The sequence below is a fragment of the Phaethon aethereus genome (assembly GCF_964289735.1).
Source record: "Phaethon aethereus genome assembly, chromosome: 18".
NCBI classification, from domain to species: Eukaryota; Metazoa; Chordata; class Aves; order Phaethontiformes; family Phaethontidae; genus Phaethon; species Phaethon aethereus.
In genome coordinates this window covers 4,559,810-4,583,014 of record NC_138594.1, presented here as the reverse complement: position 1 = coordinate 4,583,014, position 23,205 = coordinate 4,559,810, and the positions used below count along the sequence as shown (strand labels likewise).

General features: G+C 36.1%; 2 protein-coding genes across 2 annotated transcripts in view; one reads left to right on the top strand and one right to left on the bottom strand.

Moving 5' to 3' along the window:
• TBCD (tubulin folding cofactor D) overlaps window positions 1-23,205 on the top strand; it is a gene marked incomplete at both ends in the record, with an annotated part of 130,263 nt that overhangs the window by 19,178 nt on the left and 87,880 nt on the right. The window contains 6 exon segments of the mRNA XM_082008267.1: window positions 1,680-1,725; window positions 4,493-4,625; window positions 5,804-5,946; window positions 6,763-6,823; window positions 7,320-7,394; window positions 10,424-10,518. Coding sequence (XP_081864393.1) covers window positions 1,680-1,725; window positions 4,493-4,625; window positions 5,804-5,946; window positions 6,763-6,823; window positions 7,320-7,394; window positions 10,424-10,518 — 553 coding nt within the window.
• On the bottom strand, window positions 15,204-17,764 carry ZNF750 (zinc finger protein 750; the record flags this gene model as incomplete). Its single annotated transcript, XM_082007978.1, has 2 exons — window positions 15,204-15,921; window positions 16,338-17,764. 2 exons carry the CDS (start codon window positions 17,762-17,764, stop codon window positions 15,204-15,206), a joined length of 2,145 nt encoding a protein of 714 aa, XP_081864104.1.

The window sequence follows — 23,205 nt, the reverse complement described above, 5'->3', positions numbered from 1 at the left end:
TAATAGGTTTTTAAAGCGGAACACAGGAACAAAGTGATGAAAAAATGAGCTTCTGCATGCTTCAGCAAAGAGGTAGAAAATCTTAGAGGTGCTCTAGATTTGTTAATTATACCAAAGATTTGCAGATTTTCTGTTGTATTTTCTTGAGGCTTTATATTTATTTTTTCTGGATACTGGTATGGTATATTGATAAAAGCTATGCTATATTTATACCATTTGTGTTGGTAGTTATTTCTGTTAGCTGTTCCTCTGGGCCTGAAGTATTTCTGTAGCATTACTGCTTTGTAAATGTAGTTTTTAAAGGATGCCTTACGATTGCCTAGTTACTCGTGAAAGCATTAAAAATCTTAAAGAATTCAATATATATTATCAAATTCCCCTATATAGCTTACAGTAGAGCTGATCAGAAGTGCTAATTTAGGATCCTGAAGTGCAATTTGGTAGCAAAACAAAATAGAATGGGTACATAGCCTAAAGGTGTTTTTATTGCCTTTGTTGCTCTTAACCACACCTGCAGTACGGGAGGCATGTGTGTGTTTGGTATGTGTGAGAAAGTACATATTTTTAAGGTAAGTCTGTTCTTGTTTAACTCCTAGGCATATTTATTGAGGAAGACTTTTCTTCTGGTAAATGACAAAGCAAAGAAAAAGAAGTGACTGAACACAGTAGTTTTGATGCATACTAAGTGAATTGAGGAAACTTTCAATGTGTAACGTGTTTTTGTCAGATGTTAATAGTACATTTGTCTTGCTGTAGTGCTGGGGCTTAATCTTATTGGGACATTTAATTGTATATAAAATTATTTTGGAAGCTCTTTGCTTCTTTAAATCCTTCGGCGCAGGGATTAAAGTTCGCCTGTTGGAGGTATATTTGTAGCAGGCTTGCAGTCAGTGATTTCTGTACCTGGTTTTGTTTAATTAAGTTCTCAAAAGCTGTTGGAGAAACAGAATAAATACTCAGCAGTTTAGCCTGTACTGCATCCTGTCTGTCAGAGTGTAGTTGCTACTAATAATTAAGCTCGCTGACATGTGTCCACCTGTCCGGCTTCTTAGCAATGACCAAAGTGTTGATGTGTACTGTGTGCTGGATTGTCTAAATCATGAGCAAGGCTTGTTTGGTTTGGAGTCATTCAGTGTCAGGAATTCCCAAATGGGATATAGAGTTCCCTTAGTTCTTCTGCCTTTCTTCATGTTTTACAAATTCTGCTTCACTTTTTAGAGGTTCAAAGCAACATGAGCTGTTTGAGATAATAAGTGCTGTGGTTGCACCGACGTTGCACTCGTGTGACCAAGCACTGAGCTGGATGGTTCAGAGAGCTGAGCTGGCTGAAAACTAGTACCTTTTTTTTTACCCCCTTTTGCCCCCCCCCTTTTTTTTTTTGTTTGTTTTGTTCTTTCTTTCATTCTCTCTTGCGTGTTTTCTGGCTAACTCAGCTCACTGAGTTGGCTGCCTATGTGATTTTATGGATGGGAGGGGAGGCCTGGGCTACAGTATCCTTGACTTGCATTGATTTACAAAGAAGTAAAACTGCACCCCAAGACTCTCTTCCTTTTATGCTATTTAAATTAGTAAACACTACAGATTAAGAACATTAAAAAGTATGTTAGAACTACATGCTTGACGTATTGTGCTTTAGAATCTCTACATTCTTATGTCTGTTTTCCCTATTTTAATTGTAGGCACAGTTATTTAAACATGGCAAAAGAGAAGATTGTTTACCGTACGGTAAGTTTGTAATATCCCGTTTTCTGTTTTTAAAGCCATTCCAATAAAAAAAGGAAAGAAAGATTAAACTGATAACAAGTGGTGCTGTAAAGAGTGAAATCAACAGGGAAGTTATAAGGCATGCAAAATGAGGGGAAAGAAGAAGAGATGACAAAGTAAGGGAGGAGCAGACACCACTGGGAAATGTTATGTTGCAACGGCTCATCAAAGAATTTGGCAGGTGATCACATTGGCCGTTGCTATAATACAGGAGCTGAACACAACATATAAACTATAAGATGTGGAAAATATTTTTAAAAATGCATTAGAACATAAACTGGTTTTATAAATATTACTGCTGAAAATTTTGCAGAAAAATCTTGGAGTTTAAACATAGCACAGGATTTTGGAAAACCCAAGTTTAAGGAACCTGCTGTATATAGGAACCAGCTGGAATCATGCAGTGATACTGTTGAAATGAGAGAAAGTTTCTAGTGAAAAGAGATTTAGTGAAAAGGATGCAATTAGGGATAGGCAGGTACCCGAAAGAAGAGCGTAAAAGTTTCTGAACAGTGTAGCTGCATGTTGGAATTACAATTCATCTCATGGTGAATCCTGGAATGTGTTCAGAACTGACTGCAAAATAACTTGTTTGTTTTTTATTGATAGCAGTAAAGAGAGGTAAGGAAAGATAATGGCTAATTACAAAACACTACAAAAGACCTTGTCAGTTTTGCGGACCTTATCAAAGCACAAGAAATGTGGTTTGTGCTATTCATGGGAATCAAGCAATGATGTAAAACTTGCTTCCGAATGCTTGTGATTTCACTTAATGGAAGTATTTTGACTTCTGAGATGAAACTTCATACACCTAGTGCTGGAAATAGTTTCATTCTCCCAGTTGCTCTCTGAGATGCAGATACGTCTTTACAAAATGCCTGAGATACGGGTAAAGATGGAGATAAGATAGTGAAGACAAACAGAATGGAATGACATATGTGCTGTACAGCTGGTCAGGAACAAACAGCAAATATTGAGGAATGTCATCGCATAGCAACAGCAGGCAGCACTGTGGAAGCTTAAAGAGTAATGAGACTGACAGATAAGCAGGATAGTAAACAGGCTAGATGAAATATAGTATACACAAAAATATGTAATTTAAAAGATACAACTGCATAACAAAATAGTCATAATTGATACAAAAAGAAGATATTTGGCTCATGACATTAACCCTGCTGGTAAAATTAAATGTTTTGGCCTGTGGCATATAGAAAGAATATTAAGTGCTTACGAATCTGTTAATAGGAGAAAAGTCAGGGGCATACCAATGAATGAATTTACCACAGAAAAGATTGAATGCTCACAACTAAGAAACAAATATTCACACAGAAACTGGTGAGGATAAGAAAACGCGAGAGACAAAAAATATAAAAGATTTTTTAGAGACAACAGGTTATACAGGATCTGAGGATCAAATAGGAAAAAAATAAACAAATGTCAAAGGAAGATATTTGCAGTATAGGACTTGATTTAAAAGTAAGCACTAGTCCTGTGGCCATTTGCATGGGTCTATAGATATTTTAGTGCTTCAAGAGTTGGCAGGACTTGGAAGAGGCTTATATTTATGTATTCTTAATTTTTTTTCTATCTTTGAGTATTGATGTTTCTGCAGTTTTGTTCTCCTAAACCATTAGTCTCTCTAGTTTTTACAACTGCAAAAAAAATCCAGGTTGCTGGAAGGTATCGAAGTAATAGTCATTACTAGCTTTACCTTTTAGTCTTCATGTATTATTTTATTAATATTTTAGTACATCAGGATAAATCATAAGCCTTTCTAAAAACTGTGAAGATTTTTTTAAAGTCACATGTCCTTCAGTTTCTCAGGCTTTGAAACAGTTGTTTTGTCTTTGATCTCTTAGTATTCTGAAAACCCCGATATGAGGCTGGAGTAAGAGGTTGCAGAGTATTTTGCCAATATGAGTCCATGTTTGCAGTGCTTATGGCAAGAATGATAGGTCCTTCAGAGCCCAAGCTGTTAGTCTCTGTTAACTAAGATCAGCCTTAGAAACAATCGTTAATTGTTTCAGGCTGAAAATGCAAAAGGACTGTTTTATTTGTAGCAGGAATGTGTTCCTTGTGAAAATTTTGAATCCTGGAACTTTATACTCATTAATCCAAGAGTCTCCTTTCGTCTATGTTTTTTTTACTTTGCTGGACAAATAACTTTGTTACCTTTGATGTGCACAAATGAAAGGTTTTGTTGCTGACTGTTTACACGTACACAGTATTTCTCATGTCTAAATGTTTATGGACATTCATTGTCATAAAAATTTCTGTGCCAGAGGAGTTAAGTTGGTGCTGCCTGAAAATAATAAATGAGGAAAGGTAATGCTTTCTTAGTATGCAGAAACTGGCTGCAGAGTAAATAAATTACATTTTCTGACTCCTGGTTCAGTTAGACTACTGAAAATTCTTAGACCCCGAAAGGTACTTGCATGTGTTACTTGCAGTGAGAATTAGAGGCATAAATACTTTTGGAGTCTAGATTCATGATAATTTTCATAGTCCAAAGTACTCCTTAAAGCAATCCTTCCCGTTTGGTAGGTGAAGGATATTAGCACTATTTGACCAGTGTCAAAGCTACTACAAAGTAGGTAATAAGGCATTTGCATTTCAGTAATACCTTTAAAAATCTAAATCTTCTCAAGAACTTTCAAAACTTTACAAAATTTTTGTGCTGAGATTTTTTTAAAAACAGTTTTTCTTGCATGTTTATTTTCTTTTACAGCTGCTACTGTACTTGAGTGTCTTGATAACTGCAAGCTGTCAGAAAGTAATCAGATGGTTCTTCGCAAGCTAGGGATGAAACTTGTTCAGCGACTTGGACTGACATTTGTGAAACCGAAGGTAGCAAAATGGAGGTTAGTTTAAAGCTCGAACAGTTTAAAAAAAAAAAAAAATCCAAAAGCACTCAAAAACCTTAACAATACCTAAATTCATACCTTTGACCACTGGTTTTCTGTCCTCCTATCCTTCTCTCCCCTAAAAGATAAAGAAAGAAATCCCCATGTTACTTGTGAATGAACACATTCTTCATTTGCACTGTTTGGAAGAAGTAGATTTCTTCTGCTGTATTTAGTTTCCTGTAATTTCTTTCAATTTTGGTATAGTACAACTAGTGCTGTGACACGCCAAATCTTTTGACTTTTCAAGTTGTACATTACACAAGCAGAAGCCTGTTCCTATATAATGCATAACTTGGTAAAGATGGGAAGACAGTGACCTTTGTTACTGAAGTTGATTTAGTACAATTTTGTAAGAGTGAACATAACTTTTTCCATTACATAATTCTACCCTGATTTGATAGAAAGTTCACAGGGGAAAAGTGGTTTGCAATCCCACTTTCGTTTTGCATATTAGTCAGGTTTTGGTGTCTGGTTTTACTTGTTGCCGGAGGGCAAACTCTTTTCTAGATTTCTCGCACTGATATTTTAAAATTGCAGGCTCCCTTGGTGACTATTTTTATTGTATTTCTTCTACCAACTTTTGAGAACGTCCTTAGGCGTAGAAAATTCTTTTTAGGTGGAGCGTGTACCTTGCCCAATGGCAAAAGTCAGTTTAGCATGTAAAATATCTTTTGTAAGAATGTATCTATACCACAGGCTAAATATCTGAGTACAGCTTGGGCAGAAAGTACTGAGCTAGTTTTAACTTTAAAAAAACCCAACTTTTAATAAGTTGATTTTATTAATTTTTTTTTTTTTTTAAGTTTTGGAGAGGTTTTTAGGGCATGGGAATTTTGCCTCGCTTTATTGTCAGCAGTGGAAAGTAGGTTATACTGAAACAGGAAAGAGAGAGATAATGAAAAGGAACCATTTAAATAGCCTAGCTCTTCTCAACTTGGAAAAGAGACAAGTGGGTCAAGAGGAAGGAGCATGGGATACTTTTCCCTTTCCTTTAAAACAACCACCAAATAAGTGGAGAGCTGTTACACTGGGAGGTGTAGTAACTCGACAAGCAGGCTTTATGACAGTATGCACCTATTTCAGTTGGAACTTAAATCAGAAAAATACATTAACTGTGTCTGTTTCTTGTGCAGATACCAGCGTGGTTGTCGATCTCTGGCTGCCAATCTGCAAGCACAGGGTTCAGTTGTGCAGAGTCAGATGATAACAGTTGCTGCTAATGAAGCTGACGATGAAGAGGAATATGACATTCCAGGAGAGATTGAAAATGTTGTAGGTGTGTTAAAACTGAACAAAAATTATTGTAAGGCCTGCAAATTAAACATATATTGGAAAGTAACCTACTTAGTGCTAAGCAAGCCATGTGGGTGTTTGTGCTAATGTGCATAATTGGAAAGGCTATAAAATTTCAATCTATGCTACTGATGAAAATATACTGTATTTTTGTCAAACGATTTGGATTTCAGCATCTCAAGCAGAAACTCAATACTGTAACATTTGTTGTGAGACTGGGGGATGGAGTTATTGAAATATATTCTAGCAATTTTCTCCAGTAATATGAAAGAGATATCTTGAATCTTTCACAGATGGAAGGATGAATTAAAATTCATATTGAAAAATAAACCAAAAAATTGTGTTAAATGAAAGCTAAGGAGTTATGGTTGAAACTTTTAAGCTGTGGTAGTATCAAAGGAGCCGCATTTTTTTTAACAGTATGCAGTCATGCAGCAGGTCCTCTGCTAGCTTGCTGGTGGATATGCTGTGAATTGGCAAAAACTGCATCAGAAGACTTCTATAACTAAATAATGTAATGAACCACTGAAAAAAGCACCATGGCCTCCATTTTGAATCTTCCACAGTACTTAAAATTTCAAACCAAATTTTCTCTTTTAGAAAATGATATTGTCATCTTTCTTGTTTCTTTGATTTCAAGTCATGCTTGTGTGACAAATAGAAGAAATCTGGATACAAATATTTTTATTTAAACTAGGAGACAGTTATGTTAAGAGGAAAATGAGTTTTGAACATTTTAAGAAAACTTTCTGTTCTTAAATGAGAATAATCTGTTTTGTTTAAATAAAATTATCTGCAGAGCAATTGTTGGTTGGACTGAAAGACAAAGACACTATTGTCAGGTGGTCTGCAGCAAAAGGGTAGGTTTTTTATGGTTACTCTAAAATAATAAATTAAAGCAAGCAACATAGAAATACAGTCTGATGTAATCTGTGATTGCTAATTTGTGTGTATTGTCAATATTCACAGTTACTTCAAATGGCTTTAGCACAGCTCATGGTATAAAGCCATGTTTGTGTCTTGTTCTGGGTGCGTATTAAATTGGGCTTCAGCAAAATTTCAGATGGGTTTGGAGATAAACATTCTGGATAAAACTTGACTTGAAGGCTGTAAAGTAGCATGTCTTCAAAATGTGGTTTTTTTCTTCCACTTTAAAAAATGTATTTCTGTGTTAAGTTTGTTACTGTGTAGCTTTGCTTCAAGTTTTTGCTTTTGTTGTTTTAGGGTAGTACATTGTCTTCTTGAAGTCAGTCATCTTATTGTAAATTTCCAGTAACTGAATTTTTTATTGGACTTACTCATCAAATGCAGTACTAATGAATCACTCTGTGCCTTTTTTTTCCACCACTTCTATAGAATTGGTAGAATAACTGGAAGACTTCCAAAAGAATTAGCTGATGACGTGATTGGGTCTCTGTTGGACTGTTTTAGGTAAAAATCTTATTTCACATTTTACATGCATCTGAAAACATGTCTGCTTGTGAAGCAGGAGGACAACAGTTAGTTAGGAAGACAGATGTAAAAATCTGTAAAATTTGTTGCCCTTCTCCCAGATTTCAAAATCTTCTAAGGCATGAATGTGCTAAATAAAGAAATTATTCTTAATGCTTCATCTTGACCCCATTCTAAAGCGATGTGGAAGGACTGACATTGAACTTTGGAAAAATAAAGATAAAAAATGCTTACTAACTTGCTGCTTTAAAAATTTCTGGTGTGCTCATGCCTTCAGTGTTGTGTGCATCTTCAGAAACATAGTAGAATTGGAAATTAAGGGTTCTGAGGATTGCCAGAGATAAGCAATCTCTATGTGAGGGGAGGTTAAAGCATCTAGGAAGAGTGAGGAACAAATGGGGTATAATAGAGGTTTATGAAACCATGAATGGCATGGAATGATTGCCCTCTAGATTTTATACTATTAGAAGCAAAGTAAAGTAGCAGGTGGCAGGTTTGAAATAAAGAAAAGGTGGTGGTTATTCACACAGCATATAGTTAAACGGTAAAAACTTCTTGCTGCAGGATGTTGTGGATGTTAAGAGTATTTGCCTGAACAAAAAACATTTTTCTTTTCTGCAAACTTGTCCACGATCTGCCAGAGTTTGGAAGTGTTTTGGAGAATGTTGCAGTATCTTTATACTATACCAAAGGAATGTACTGTTGGCTGTGTGAGAGAGAGGCTTTTGGGCTAGCTGAAAGTTTGGTTTGATCGCATATAGTTGCTAGGATGTTCTTTTGATGAGCTTTATTGCTGGATGTCTCGTTCCTGCATCCAGTCCTTTCTGCATGAAAGAACTAAATTACTAAACAAGTATTGTATGCTTTGTTTAATATCAAGTTGCTCATCAGGTCTACGTTGAGTACTTGAGCTTTAAGATCTAAACTAGTGCTTTAGACTAAGCTAATAACAAAAAGAATAATTTCTTTATTGGCAAAAAATATTGGTAATTTTCAGTTTGCCACTCATGTACTCAGTTTTAAAAAAAATTCTCATATTGGTTGTGAGTACAAATTAAAAGTATCAGCTCAAAGTATAACACGTCAAAAAAGGAAAATATAATGTCTTAAAAACTTGCAAGGAAAGTACTTAGCCGATACTTCCACTGCATTACAGTGATTAATTTAAGAGGTGCTGCTGATCTCAATTATCCCTGGAGCTTCAAAGGCCTGTACTCACTGTGTTTTCTTTCCTTGTTTTTCAAGTCATAGGGATGAGTAATCCAACTAGTAATTGAGTGACCTGCTTTCTTCAGAAACACCTGGGAACAAATGTAGACAAGGACAAAGGGAATCTCTTCTGTATTCTCTGCAGTAAATATCTAGCGACCAAAATAAAAATGAAGTCACTTGCTCATCAGAGGCACTTTAAGTTATATGTCTTGGATAAGAGAAAGGATTTCTTATATGTAGATAGATTAAAAGACTAGAGACAGGGAAGAAATAAGTGATCATTTTTCACAGGGTGGTGAGATTAGCAGCACAGTCCCGCAGGGGTCTGCATGAGCCTTGTGCTGTTCAAGATACTCATAAAGGATCCTGGAAAAAAGGGGAACAATAGGGTGAGCAAATAAGTTGGTGATTTGAAGTTAGCTGATGTAGTGAAAACTAAAGGTGACAGAAAAGAAAATATTATAGAAGCCTGAGTAACTAGACAGTAAATGACATACAGAATACAATGTTTAATGAATACTAATGCACTGAGGGAGCGATGCAGCTATCTGTAAAACAGTTGTTATTACTCAGGAAAGGGATGTCAAAACGTCAGCGGAGTACTCAGCAACTGTCAGAAAAAAGAAGGCAAATGGAACATTAGTAATTGTTAGGAAAGGAACAGATAACAAAACTGAATTGCTGAAAAGTGATTTAACTGATGGGAATTCTTCCAAGTGGAAAGAAGTGAAGGGGTATAATGAAGATACCATAAATATGAAATAAAAAGGGAAAGCGGGTAATTGTTTACTATTTACTCTTTCTCATAATGTGAGAACTGGGAAGCATCAGGAAGTACATTTTCACACAATTATAATTAAACTGTAGAAGTCATTGCCACAGGACGTTATGGAAGCCAAAAGTGTAAAGGGAGTTCAGAAAAGGATTATACAAATTAACAGAAGAGAGTCCCCTCAGAGGTTATTAAATACGACATTCTGGCTGCAACCTCTGGCTTGGGAAGTCACCGTACTGCTGATTGACAAAGCTAGGAGAGGGCTAATAAGTGAATGATCCTTTATGCTTCGTCTTTGGCGAAGCATCTGCTATTGGTCCCTGTCAGAGACAGGATACTGGGCAGAGACAAAGCTTTGTGTGTCTGTTCAATGTTTTATTATTAGATTCGTGTTCCTAGTTTAATACAAAATGAACTTTTTGCGTGTTTCGTCATGCAGCACGCAACTGTTCCCCTTTTCACTTCTTCATCTGCCAGCCCACCAAAAATTGTGTACCATTTTTTGCTGTGTTCAGTACAAGTTGCTGTATTTTAAGGGTTTTTTTTTAAAGGTGGATAAACACCACTGTTTACTGCATAAGCTCATGTAATGTGTTTATTTGGAAACTATCACTTGAACCCCTTTTGCTAGTTAAGGACTGTGTTTGGCACTAAATTAATTCGTTAGTTTGGTTACGTTCTGTAAATCTGCATCTTTTGCTAGTGTACTAGAAAGTTGTTTTCCTATTGTGGATGAGTTTCAGGTACTGTACTCTTCTTTATTGAGGTTACAGTTATATTGATAAATGGATTTTTTGCTTATCTAATAACGTTTATAGCAGTACTTATGTTGCACAAAATGGGAAAGAAAACATGTTCAACTCATCGCTCTTATATTTTAGAAGTCTAAAAGGATTAATAACACAATAAACACATGCTGGTTTGGATTATGTGTTTTTTAAAATGTTAGGAATTCACCATGAAAAATGAAATCTGAAAAGGGAAGGCTAGTCTTAACAAAACTTGTTTGTTCTAAAATTAGTTTCCAGGAAACAGACAATGCGTGGCATGGTGGATGCCTGGCTCTGGCTGAATTAGGCAGAAGAGGATTGTTACTCCCTTCCCGAATTTCAGATGGTGAGTTGTAGTTGCTGAATATTAGTAAGTTCATGAATTAACAATTTATAGTATTAGAGATTGAATGTGTGGCAATAGACTGGAATTTGCTGATGTGAGTGTGCTGAATAATGACTGTAGTGTTGAATTCTTGAGTAAAAAATACACCTGTGGGGATGTTTAAGGTACTTCTGTCAAAAGCATTGTCTTGGGTGTGCCTTTTTTATACTTAATAAATTTTTCCTTCCAAAATAAAATTAGGTTCTTGGGGTTTTCTTCTTTCTTCCTCCCTCCCATGTTTCTTTGTACAGTTGGATAAAAATAGTTCTGTATGTCTCTATATTGTGTCAGTGTCATTATTTAAATAGAATATATTAAATAATTGATGACTAACTTGCACTTTAAAGTTAGTAGCTTATGCTGTTTGTTTCTGATTAAATTTCAGAGGCCAATTTCGTGTAATTTATACAATGAACTGGTTAAGTTTTTAATGGGTTTTTGAAATATCAAGATGGAAAAAAGTAACAGGACAGCAGAATTATTTCTTTGTGTGTTCTGTATATATCAACATACATGGAAGTACAGAGATATTAATGTGAAGGTAGTAGTTCTCTGTTTTGTGATTTTGCTCGATTTTTTTAATAGAGTTGAAATGACAAAAGCATAATGGAGTAGTACATGGCCACTATTAGGCACTTTTACAGCACTATCTTGGGCTAGACGGTTCTTTTGTTCTCATCTGGCACTTCTGTATTGACCAAAAGTTGAAACTGGTGTTTCATACTAGTACATTAGGTTGGCGGATATTTTCTATTCTGAAGATCTGTTGACTTGTTCTAGAAGAAACTGTAAAATATGGTATTTAATATGGTTTATTATTCTGTCTCCATGAAAAGAGTTCATGACCAATATAGTGTCTGTTTTGCATGTGGGAATTTTTGCAGCTAGCCTTTGGTTGGTTTCCCTTTTCTAATTACTTTTGCCCTTGTATGATAAAGAAGAAACAGTTAAAAAAATCCCCAACTTTAAGAATGGGAGGTCATCCAAAGGTAAGCCTCTATTTTAGTTCTGACAAAACTGAAACTGTATACCTCTATCCAGGAATCAGGATAGCCTCATGTAATAGATTATTATTTTTGTTAATTTAAACTGGAACTTTCATGCAAGTTTGATATTGTATAGGAGTGCAAAAGATACGAGTAAATCCTAGTCCTGTTAGTGTTTTGACCTGTGCTGTGAAACTATCTCTCTTCACTTTTTAGGTTGAGTTTTTGATCTAGTAGAATGGGGATGATAGTTGTATCCTTCACACCCTTCTTTTTCTGCAGAAGTGCAATGAAAATACGTTGCTGCCCGTGAAGGTGATTTTAATGTACACTGGTTTATACATAAATTTTTAATCTGTCAGATTGCATAAGATGTAGCCTTCTACTACTGGGGTGGAAGAATATAAAGCTAAGATAGGGGAGGAAGGGAAGGAGTGAACATAATCATGGCAGCAAGGTCTTTCTGGGAAAGAAATAGGCATAAAGGCCCAAGGAAAAATGATTTTATAGGAATTTGAAGTTTCTTAATAAAACAATGCTAAGAATTCCAACAGTCGCTATATAAGAAGATGAGTAAGAAACCTCATCAGAAACTATCTTGACTGAACTGCAACTCCTCTGGTTATCTGATACTCAAGAGTGAGTTATACAGAAGGCAGAAATGTATGCTATTGTGAAGGATGAGTAAAAAAGGATAGTCTGAATTTGTAGGGATAGAATTTGGAAAGACTTGGACATAAAATGGGATGCAGCTAGTGAAAAATATAACTGGTAATGACTGATCATGTTATATCTTCATCAGAGTCAAACCTTTATTATTGCTGAGCAGATCTAGGCTGCAGAATAGCCATGGCAGACTTAACATTGTCCCTTCTCAATTTTTTTTTCTTTTGCTTTAGCAGACCTTGTTTTCCATTTAAATTATTTTGAAAAACTAGTTATACTAAATACAGTATATCCTAGTTTAATTTGCAAGTCTGCCTTATTCAGTACTGCTTTTATGTAGGTTATCCAGTCCACTATTAATGTAGAAATTCGAAGTCGATTATTATAATTTGGAGAAGGACAAAGGAGTGAATTCTGGAAGTTGGAAGAAGAGCTAACACAGTGATGTTAAGAGGAACCGTGTTGTACTTTGACAGACTTATGTTCCAATTGTCCTCAACAAAATTACTTAAGAAATTAGGACAAGTGCAAAGTAGTATTCCTAGTTAGGAATAAGTAACTACACAATTCAAGATGTAGGGAGTCACTTCTAAGCAGCAGTTATACAGGAAAGGACTTAAGAGTTCATGTGGATCACCCACATCAATCAACAATTTTATTTATCTCAGTAGAACAAGATGGGGGCCGGGAGAAAAAAAAGTCATAAACAGAATAAACAGAGTGTGGTAATCCTTCCATCTCACTTGAGACTAAAATTATGACACATAGAATATTCATCTTAGGACATCACACTTGAAAGATTATTTAAAGAAAGCTAGCCTAAAGCAGCAGGAATCATGAGAAGAAAATAAGACTGACAGGGAAAGACTGAAGGAACTAAGGTTATTTGGTTGAGAAAAGACAAAGCTGAAGGCTTATTCTCTTCCTCTTAAAAGAAAACCTTTACTGTTGACAACTATTTTCAGTGACCAGAACAAAACTACAGATAATCGGTATAATTTGCAGTGAGAGAATAGTTAGGTAAGCATTAGGACTGATTTTCATATTCTAGAGGAACTGCAGCCCTAGAATAATTTGCTTATGGACATTGATTTAGAAAGATTTCTGCTAAGAAGGACAGAAATCAAGTTAAGGTATGGAGAGCTGTTTGAGTAGTTAACCTTCACGGTTCCTTTCAGCCAAGTTTTTATTTAATTTGAGGAATGGAGATGAGGTATACTTCACCACTGAAGATTGTTTTTATGAACAGTATTTGTGTAGAGCTGGTGAAGAGTTAATTGGACTCTCTCTGTTACCATAGTCCCTTTGTTCAAATTCAGATTGATATTCTTGTCTTTTGATAATTTAGGAAAAGCTTTTCTCTATTAAAGATTAAAGATCAACATTGTCACTAATTTTTTGTTTCTTAGCTCAGAAGTGTAACCTCTGTAATTTACTGTTTAATGGTAAACTTCTTACAATGCTGTGGCTAAGCTGTTAGCTCAAAACACCATAGTACAAAAGATTAGAAAAAAAATAATTATGGGAACCCTACATTGCATTGAACGCAACTCTGCTTCCTTACACAGGTTTATACCTTCTAGTAATGTTTAGGCAGTTGAGGATGTCTCTTATCTGAGTAATGACTCAATGAGAAATGCGTACCCATAGTTCTAAATGAATAATAGTCTGTGTTTGTTTTACTTAGACTGATGATGCACACTGGGCAAATTTACACGAGGTGTTTATAGAATGGAAGAGCCTTATTTTAGTGAAAATCTTTGTAGAAGATTGAATAAGCAGGACAGCAACTTTAAGGCAGAGGGAATTCTGAGCTTTGTTATATGGACGAATTAATCTGCATAATGAAATTCCTTCACTGAAGGAAGCTCCTTTTTTAGGGTTGATTGGTATTCCATGCCAAATTCTACTTGTTTGGCATGGAATTTGCTGATTTTTTTATCTAGTTTTTACTAAATTTTCTTCAAAATACGTGTTACAGATAGTGTATTGAATGTATTTGTGTTCATTAATGACTTTCCGTATATTTTAAGTACAGGTCACAGATTTATTTGAAAAATTGCAAGTTTATATACACAGTTATAGAAGCAGAAAATAGTTTTAGGATGGATGTAGAAGCATAATGAAACTGATAATTAGTGATACATGTATGCTGAAATAAGACCTTTACCAGGAGAGTTTGCCTCAGGTGAAATAAATTATATAAATAAACTTTTAGGCTTGGAGTTTCAAGGTTGCCCAGTGTCTGTCTAACCTCAGAGGATTAAATTGGTTAGATCTTCAAATTTTCAGTATTGTTTTCGTAGTGGTTCAGCTAAAGGTGAAAATAAACTGCATTTGTTAAATTGGTGCAGGCTTTCTTTCATTTAATTTGAATCTTGTTCTTAGTCAACGTAAGAAAAGCTTGCTTATACAAGGTTTGGAACAGTTTGTTTAAACTGGAGAGTAACAAAATTTGGTCTGTTGTTTTGTGTTACGGCATAATGACAAAGTGCATTCATACACGAAGCAGTTTTTACAGTAAATTCTAAATAGACAGGTTTAATCTTAAGCTTATTTAAACTACTGCACAGTGAAGTAAAAAGTCTTCCAAAGAAAAAAGAGAAAAAACCCCTATTAAATGAAATTAAGCCTGAAAAACACTATGAGAGTATGTTATTGAACAAGATTGTTTCTAGAACTTAAACATCTTTTAAGAAAAGAAGCTGTAAAAGTTATTTTACATTAATACAATTGCAAAAAACCTTAAAGATTCTTCTAATGTACTTTGGCTTTAGTAATGAATGCAAAAATTCACTCATCAAAATCTGAGCTTATACAAGGTAAAGTTCAGTTCCTTAAAAATATTAATATAAAATTATGAACATTATTTACATGGGAGAGATGGAATGTATCCTCTCATGGACAAAACCCAATAAGAGATGGTTTGTAGAAATTTTATGATGTTGCTGATAACTGGCTTCCATGACCAGAAACTCATTGGAAAGTGAAGTATTAAGATACTCTTGTTCTCTTCCTTAGAGTGAAAACTCTGCTACAGTCATTTGGCCTTACTCTTTTAGTGCCTTGCTGTGATTTTGCTGATTCTTTTTGATTTGTCCTTTTTTGTCCTTTTACTTTTTGATTGCACTGAGTATCCTGAGTATCAGAAGAGTTAAGAGTAGCTTCTGTACATGAAGCATTACTGTCCTGAGGACTCTGCCCTTCGTTGTCCATTCTAACTTTGCTTGGGCTGTATGCAGCTAGCTGACAGAGAGCTACAGCTGCTGTTTGTTTCTGTTCATCACAGCTGTCAATTATTCTTAAGTCTTGAGCTTCATTACGGTGAGCTGTGAAAGATTTGTCGCAGGCACTGTTGATAGGGTTCTTGGGGTTACATGCATCTGCTCCGGAGGCTTCGCTTTCGGTGTTTGGAGAAGTAGCAGCACCATTATCGTGACATGGACTATGGAATGATGTTTTCAGGCTTACTGTGTTACAGGAATCTTTTACCGAGAGGTTCAGAGGCATCTCTTGCAATTCTAGAAAGTTCTGACTTTCTGTTTTGGATGTGGTTTTGTATGCATGCTCATGAATAGGTCCTGTGTTTGTGTCAGCCTTTTTTGAAAGATTAAGGGGAGCTATCCCCGTGTCTTCTTCCGTGTTGGACAGTGAGCCTTCATTGTTATGGCATTCGTTCTGTGTATGTGAATCTTCATCAGTGACGTTAATGCTGAAAGAAACGAGGAGAAAAGAGAATTCACTATAAGTTGCTCTTTTAAATTAGGGCTGAGGAAGTGGGCAGGAGGAAGAGAAAAAAAATGTGGCTAGAAGTTTGACAATTTTGTTGTTTCTCCTTTAACTCCCCCAAGTCCCTTTCACCATACGCATTGCTGTAACACAGGTAGTTTCCGGACATACGCATAGTAATGGTATTGGAAATACCTGATACATTTAAGGAGAATGAGTGGTCTACTCACTGTAGCAACTGTGAGTTGTACTGTGTTTTGCACAGTTAATATAGAACTAATTATCTCAATGCTGTAGATTTAAATATATTTTAGGGGCATTGCATGAAATGTGTCCATCTATCTTTGTGTGTCCCTAGTAAATCTGACAAGAATTTGCAAAGTGATTTTATTATTTTACCTGGTAGGTGAATCTCCTCTATCTTGCTGTGTCTGGACACTTTGAAGTAGAGTTGGTTGATCAGTGCTTTTTCTCACAGGTCTGAAAGCAGTGAAGTTTTCTTCTGGTTGATCATATTTGCCAAGTGATGTAGAAGATGACTTGTTCGAGAGGTCGAATAAGCCTTCGCATGCATGGCTTGTCTGAGTGAAGTTGGTTGGGCTAGGTCTGCCAGGGGAGCCTGTTGCCGCACTTCCTGCGAGAGGGCTCATTTTAGCACTCTCTCTTTCATTTTGGTCATCTTTGGAATGACTTTTGGCATGCAGTAATGTAATTTCTTTTTCATAATCTGCTTGTTTTTTATGTGAACTTAGAGGGTATTGTTGGGATGGGCTTAAAGAAGCTGGATACAGCAAGGTAGTTTCTTCCATTAGATGAGAATTTTGATCTCTGTTGATACCAGCTACGTGTGAAAATCTGTAAAATGGAGGATCTGTTGGCCTACAAAACCCATATGGTATTGGAGGAGTGGAATGATATTGTTGGAACAATCGATAGTGTTCATATGCTGACGGATTTATGGGTTTTGGAAGCGGACCAGGGTGGGGAAGGAAGTGTCTTTGATCTTGTGTGCCATAGACAGACAGAGCAGAGCTTTCACACTCTGAATTACCTGGAATCAAGTAAGGTGCGTAGATAGCCAGCCTGTGCTCATAAAAATGGGGTGAGTACTCGGGAATCATTGGTTGCATGTAAGGTGAAATGGAACCAAAGCCTTTTGGGGGAGCAACTTTATGTGGAAACTCTGGGAGGAAAGGAGAGCCTGCTTTCCATGGGTGATTTGGTGCATGAAATGCAGACTTCGTGTGAAAAGGTGAACTTTTGTTAGACAGTGATATAATTTCAGAGACTTCACTAGTTTCCGGGCCTTTACTATCTCTGTGTTCTCCTACTGGAACGAAAGCTGAGGGCCTTACAATGCTGTCCAAAAGGGGCTGCATGCTGATAGCGCTTTCTGTTGTAGTACTGGCAGGGGTTAATTCCTTCTGAATCGCAGGTTTTTGTCCTTGAATTGCTGTGTTTGTTGCCTGGTTTTGTAATTCAACGTTTTCCTTGGCATCTTCTTTTGCAAAAGGATATTGAGGCTTTGAATCGAGAGTTGACAGTCCATTTGTGACAGATTTAGAAGAAGTTGGTTTGACTGTTGATTCAAGCTGATTGATCTGTTTGGACTCCAAGGAACTGGTCTTTGGACACTTGATAACGCGATCCTGCTCTGATACTAAAGTAATTGAGTTTTTGCAGAGGCCATACTTCATATGGTTAAAAAGATGGGATTTCTCATTGCAAGTAAAGGGGCACTGAAAGCACTTGTACTTAAATGGTTTTCCTGGTGGTCTTGGGATGTAATGAGGCTTCTTTGGTTTACGTTCTTTCAGGAGACTCATTTTTTTTCTGCTTTAAACAATTAAAGGTAATGGTTCTTTATAAAAACTTTCTTGTGGTTAGCTTTCCTCAGCTTTAGCCTCTTGATGTTTCCAGTTTTTCAGGTTTCTAGAATCCTTCTTCCCAGGTAAGGAGAGGAGGCCAACTCCCGTGGTGTCTCAGGGAAGAGGGGGTGCCGGAAAACAACACTTTTGCAACTGGTAGTGCAGGAACTGTAATACAAAGTTTAAAATTAGCTGTAGTGGAACACTGGAACTAAATACAAAGTAATACACTCTTTCCCCTTCATGCTACATATGGTGTGTTGTGAGGTTTTTTTAAACAAAACAGACTTGAGATAGACACGCATGAAATTTTGCCATCCTTCCGCACCTAAATGTAGTCACAGAAGTGGCCTAGTTTTCGGCGGTGCTAGTCACCTGCCACTGCTACTGGCTTGAAGGAGTTTTCTTTGAAAACTGAAGGAACATTCATTCCGAAGATGAAAGTGGAAATCTAGGTGGAGCTCTTGAGAGAGAAGTGGAGGTGGGTAGGATGAGAAGAGGCAGGTCCTGGCAGCAGCTGGTTATTCGGCAAGCCTGTCCGGCCGGTTGGGGAGAGAGAGGAGGGAATTTCCTGCTTTGGTGAAATGAGGGTGGAGAGGATTGGTTGCACTTGGGTAGCCAAGTTGGCTCTTACAGAGACTGACCAACCCCCTCTTTTACCTGGCACGGCGTTTCCTAACAGCTAATCTCAATGGATACCTCAAAAGTGGCCAATCTCTCGAAGGATAAAACCACACCAATTTTCTTCCTCTTCCTAATTCAATTAAGAGAAATGAGTACTGCAATATCTGACTAAGAGAATCTTCTGCTTCATAAACACATTTCACATTCTTTTGCTGTGTAGCACCTTCCATATTGCATCTAGTTAGCACAGACACACAAGTGTCTTAATTCAGGTAAAAAAGTGTCTGACAGTAATTGATTTATAGGGGAATGATCTATCTGCCTGTCTTCAGAAAAACTAAGGTTGTGGATACTTTATACAGCCTAATGATTTGCTCAGTAGATAAGTCAGGAGGGCTTGTATCAGCTTGTTCCATTATGTTCACTGATTCTGAAGGCGTGAGAAACTCTCGGAGTCAAGTTCTCATGATTTTATAGGATGTGTTATGGCAGAGATCTAAAAACTGATGATTTCATCATGAACTATAAGCATCATTATCAAAATGATGACTGTTGCAAAACCACGTACTGTATCTATTGTGTTACCCGAAACTACAGGAATACTAATTGTAAGAGTGACTAGATAGCTTGATTTTTTTTTTTTTAATTATTTTTAAAAAAGAGCTTCTTACATAGAAGTTTGAATATTAAACTACTAAGTTTATGGAAAGAATTGCTGGTAATGACATTGGGTGAGATTTTGGTTAACATAGAGACGTTTTGCATTTCTTAAATCCAAGATCATTTAATAGAAAATGACATGCAACACATTATGAAAACTGAAGGCAAAGCTACAGAATTGCTGCTTGTTTCATCAGGTATAGTAATTCTAGTAAATTGTATTAAATGTTGTTTCTGATGTCATAGAAATGTTAATTTTGTTAAAGTAGTAATTGTGAAGGCACCCTGAAAAATGCAAAGCTGCTCTGCAAGTAGAAAAAACAATCAGTCTTTTTCTTAAAATTAACAAATTATTAAATGTTAGATAGCCTAAAGAAAAAGGAATGTGTAGAGAAGTAGCCTTTCATTTTTCAGGTTTTAGCAAAGTTTTTTTGGTTGTTTGAGTTGGATACTGATACTGTAACAATGAAAAAGAAAAATTGGATTATACAGCATCATGTTAAAGTCTTGTCACTGGAGTCTGGTCAAAATAGTAGTTTAATATATTTAAAAAATCATATAGTACTTAAAATATTTTAAATAATGATAGTCAGAATTCCCTTGAAAGATTAAGAATACTGCTTTTACATTTAAAAAAAAAAAATAAATTGAGGCATAGGAGGGGAGGTCCAGGTAGGAAACTGGTCTTTCTTTTTCTGCCTTAAGTGAGCTAGTTGCATTTATTTTTGACTAATGATGTATAACTAACGTGGACAGTTTCTAATGGACTCGGTCAAGTCAGTTTGTACCTGTTCTTTATATCTTCTTGGAAGTACTTGTAATAATTATTCTTGAAAAATAGATATTGTTGTCAAAACTCCATTGCATTCTTAGTTGAACCATTTATGATAACAGTCTGAATTTGCATTCAGGTGCAGCACTTATAATAAAGAGATGTTAATTAGATTTTCTTGTTCTGCTAGCTTTCCTTTGCTTAATAATGAAAATTCCTGTGTGTCCTGTTCCCCCCCCACCCCGACTTTGTACTTGGTATTTAACTTTGATTCAAGTTATTCCTGTTCAACAGAGTATTAACTATCATTTCTTAATAAGATAAAATGTATCGTTGCAGTTTTAATGTTAGAAATTTAGAGCATTGGAGCTTCTTTGCCATGTGTACAGCAGGGGAGAATTACAACAGCTTTTTTTTTTTTTTTTAAATTTGTTTTGATGGCGTGCTCAGCCGGCAGACAGTAGCGCTCCCAGAACCTGCTGCTCTGACTTGAGAGGTGTAGAACGAGTAGCTTATTTTAAAGGGTGTTTACTCTTTTGTAAGCTTAGGCTAGCGTCAGCTAGATGCATGTTCTGTTTCTCTCTTTTTCTATTTAATCCCTTTTTTCTCTCATGGTTTAAAAATGCCAGTAATAAAGCATTTCGAAACCCAGACAAAAAGGATAATTTCTCCTCCAATCTCTAAGTAAAACACAGGACTATCTGGCAGAGGTACATATTTCATAATTAAAAAAAATTAAAACTATTTGATCCCACACATACAGCTGGGAAAGACATTAGTGCTTTAAAATAGGTGCAGCCAATTAAAACTGTCTCTGTATAAATAATGTTAGTTACTTACAGTTGTACAGTGTGTGTTTTGTGCTACCAAAATGAAAATTTAGTACTAGAAAGAAAAATCAAAATAAGTAGTTGCTTTTTCCTTGAAGTTGAATGCTATAACTTGTGATATCCTTTAAAAATGGGAAAGAATTCTTCAGTAACAGGATGATAATTTTCATGTAACTTTTTTTTAGATTGATAATTTATTCCCTGCATACCTGATTTTAGAAATGCAGATAGTTATAAATTATTATAATTTTTTCTTTCTAGTTTTGCAGTGTAGTAGTATTATTTATTTACACTTTTATTGAAAACAGGTTACTCAGATAATATTGGTTAAACTTGAGGTTGTCTTAGTTGTTTTTGTCAATAGTGTACCTCCTCATGGCTTTCTAATCTGTAGCCCTTTCCAACCCGAGACTGACAACTGCGAGTTTTCTTCCTTCTATTTTTAAAAATAGGTGGCTGCTACCTCCTTGCCTTTAACATATTGTCAAGTTCAGAAAACAAGAATATCATTTAACATTGTGTGTATGTGTGTGTGTATAAATATATAAACAAAAACGTACGTGGGTATAAGTATGTACACACATATATGCACATATGTATTCATACACACGCATACACACTTATATATATGTACATATATATATATGTGCATGTTGTTTTTTAGGTTTTTAAGTAGTCTAAATTGTTTAAGATGCCCAGTTGATCAAAGAGGAAATTTCAAAATGTCTTTTATTACAAGCAGGCATGGTAATTATATTTCTTTTTAGGACACTGCTTTAGCAAACTACGTAACAGTTTGTCATGCACACTCCATTATTATTGCAGTATCCTTTTGGTGATGTTGATCTCTCTGACCAGGAGTACTCACTGGGGTGGAGCATTTTGAAGGACATGCTATAATTAAAATATTGTGATGTGGCATTATTGCATAACTCAAGGACATGCCATTGTCACCTACCTAGAGTGTTGCAAGAACAAGATTTGTGAGTTTTATTCTACCTGAGATTTTTCCAGTGATTAACTACCACTCCCTTCTAAACTTCCAGTTCCTTTAAACTGAAAGATAAAATTTAACACAACTGTTTGTTAATTAGGAGGAAACATGGGTGAGAGGAGTGGGTTGGCGAGGACTGGAAAGGAAGCGTGTGTTGAAGGTATGGACCGAAGAGGACTGCGTGCTTGTGTGTGAGTGCATGCATCTGGCTGTGTGTGTGCGTGCGTGTGAGAGGAAGTACAGAAATGGAGATTAAGCAAGCTGGTTAGGCAGCATGGATAAGAAATAAAAATCTTTTTAAATATTAAGTTAATAATTCAATGGCTTAATACACTTTAATTGATTAGAGAGAGTATAACTCAAAACACTCCCAATTTTCTGTGCTAAATTTCCAGATGCTGGAAAAAATAATAAATCAAAACTGGAGTACCTTATTTTCGTACAAGCTTTTCCGATTAACCCGACACTGCTGTATGAAGAATAGTTGGCAGACTAAACATATCAACTTTAAGCAACACAGCTTTTTGTCATACTTCAATATAATACAGTAACTTCCTTTTTGAAAAAAGATGCTTAAAATACTTTTCATCAACAAGAGTTAGTTCTTGTAAAAAACTTGCAAGAGTTAGTTTTTTTCTCAAACTAAAATATTTCCCTCTCCTGTTGAAACTTTCTGCTGAAAGCTTAAACTGGCGCAGTAAATGCACCTGCTAGGAATAACCTAGGCTTCTGAGGCAGCTGAAAAATGAACACCTCTGATTTACTTTTTAGATGTTAATATGAACACACTTTATTTGAAAAAAAAAAAAAAAGCTCTAAAGAAAGGTACTTACCAGATACATAGATGTCTGAAACCTTCAAGGTGATCGCTGGTGGTAAGCTGTAGCTGTCACTGCTGAGAGAGAAGTACCTGTTCTCTGCTTGATCTCTAAGTGAAACTGCAGGAGGTTGTTTCAGGGGGAGGGACTTAAGAAGTGTAGGAGTTGAGCCCTCGGGGTGTAGAGATGCACCTGATATTACTCCAGCCTGAAGCTACGATTCATTTGTTTGCGTCCACTGCTTTCATTCAGCATTACCTCAGCATCTAAGCTATCGAAGAGAGCTCTTGTCGCTTTTGTGCCCTCCAACAACCAAGTTTTGCTCTAAACTGTAGTGTCTGTTCCTCTGAGTAGCAATCTGCAATGTTGGGTCCAAATGGCTTAGGTAATATACCGAGCTTTAAATGTATTTACCTTTTGTAGCAGTGACTCGTGAACAGCAGAATTGACTGTACACAGGGGGTAGCAAAGCTTAAAAATACTAATTTTACTCTGTTATTAAAAACTGATGTTTTTTGTTGAATGCCTTTGTAGCTTTAATATTCCTGCTTTTTTTTTTTTTTTTGTCTCCCTCTCCATTTTTATTTAAATCTTTTTGTCCTTCGTGAGTCTCCTTTCTGAAGGCGGGACTGAACTAACTCCAAGCTTGCTTGCCACAGGAACCTGCCAAAGCTTGCCTATAATCAACAGTCAAATGTACA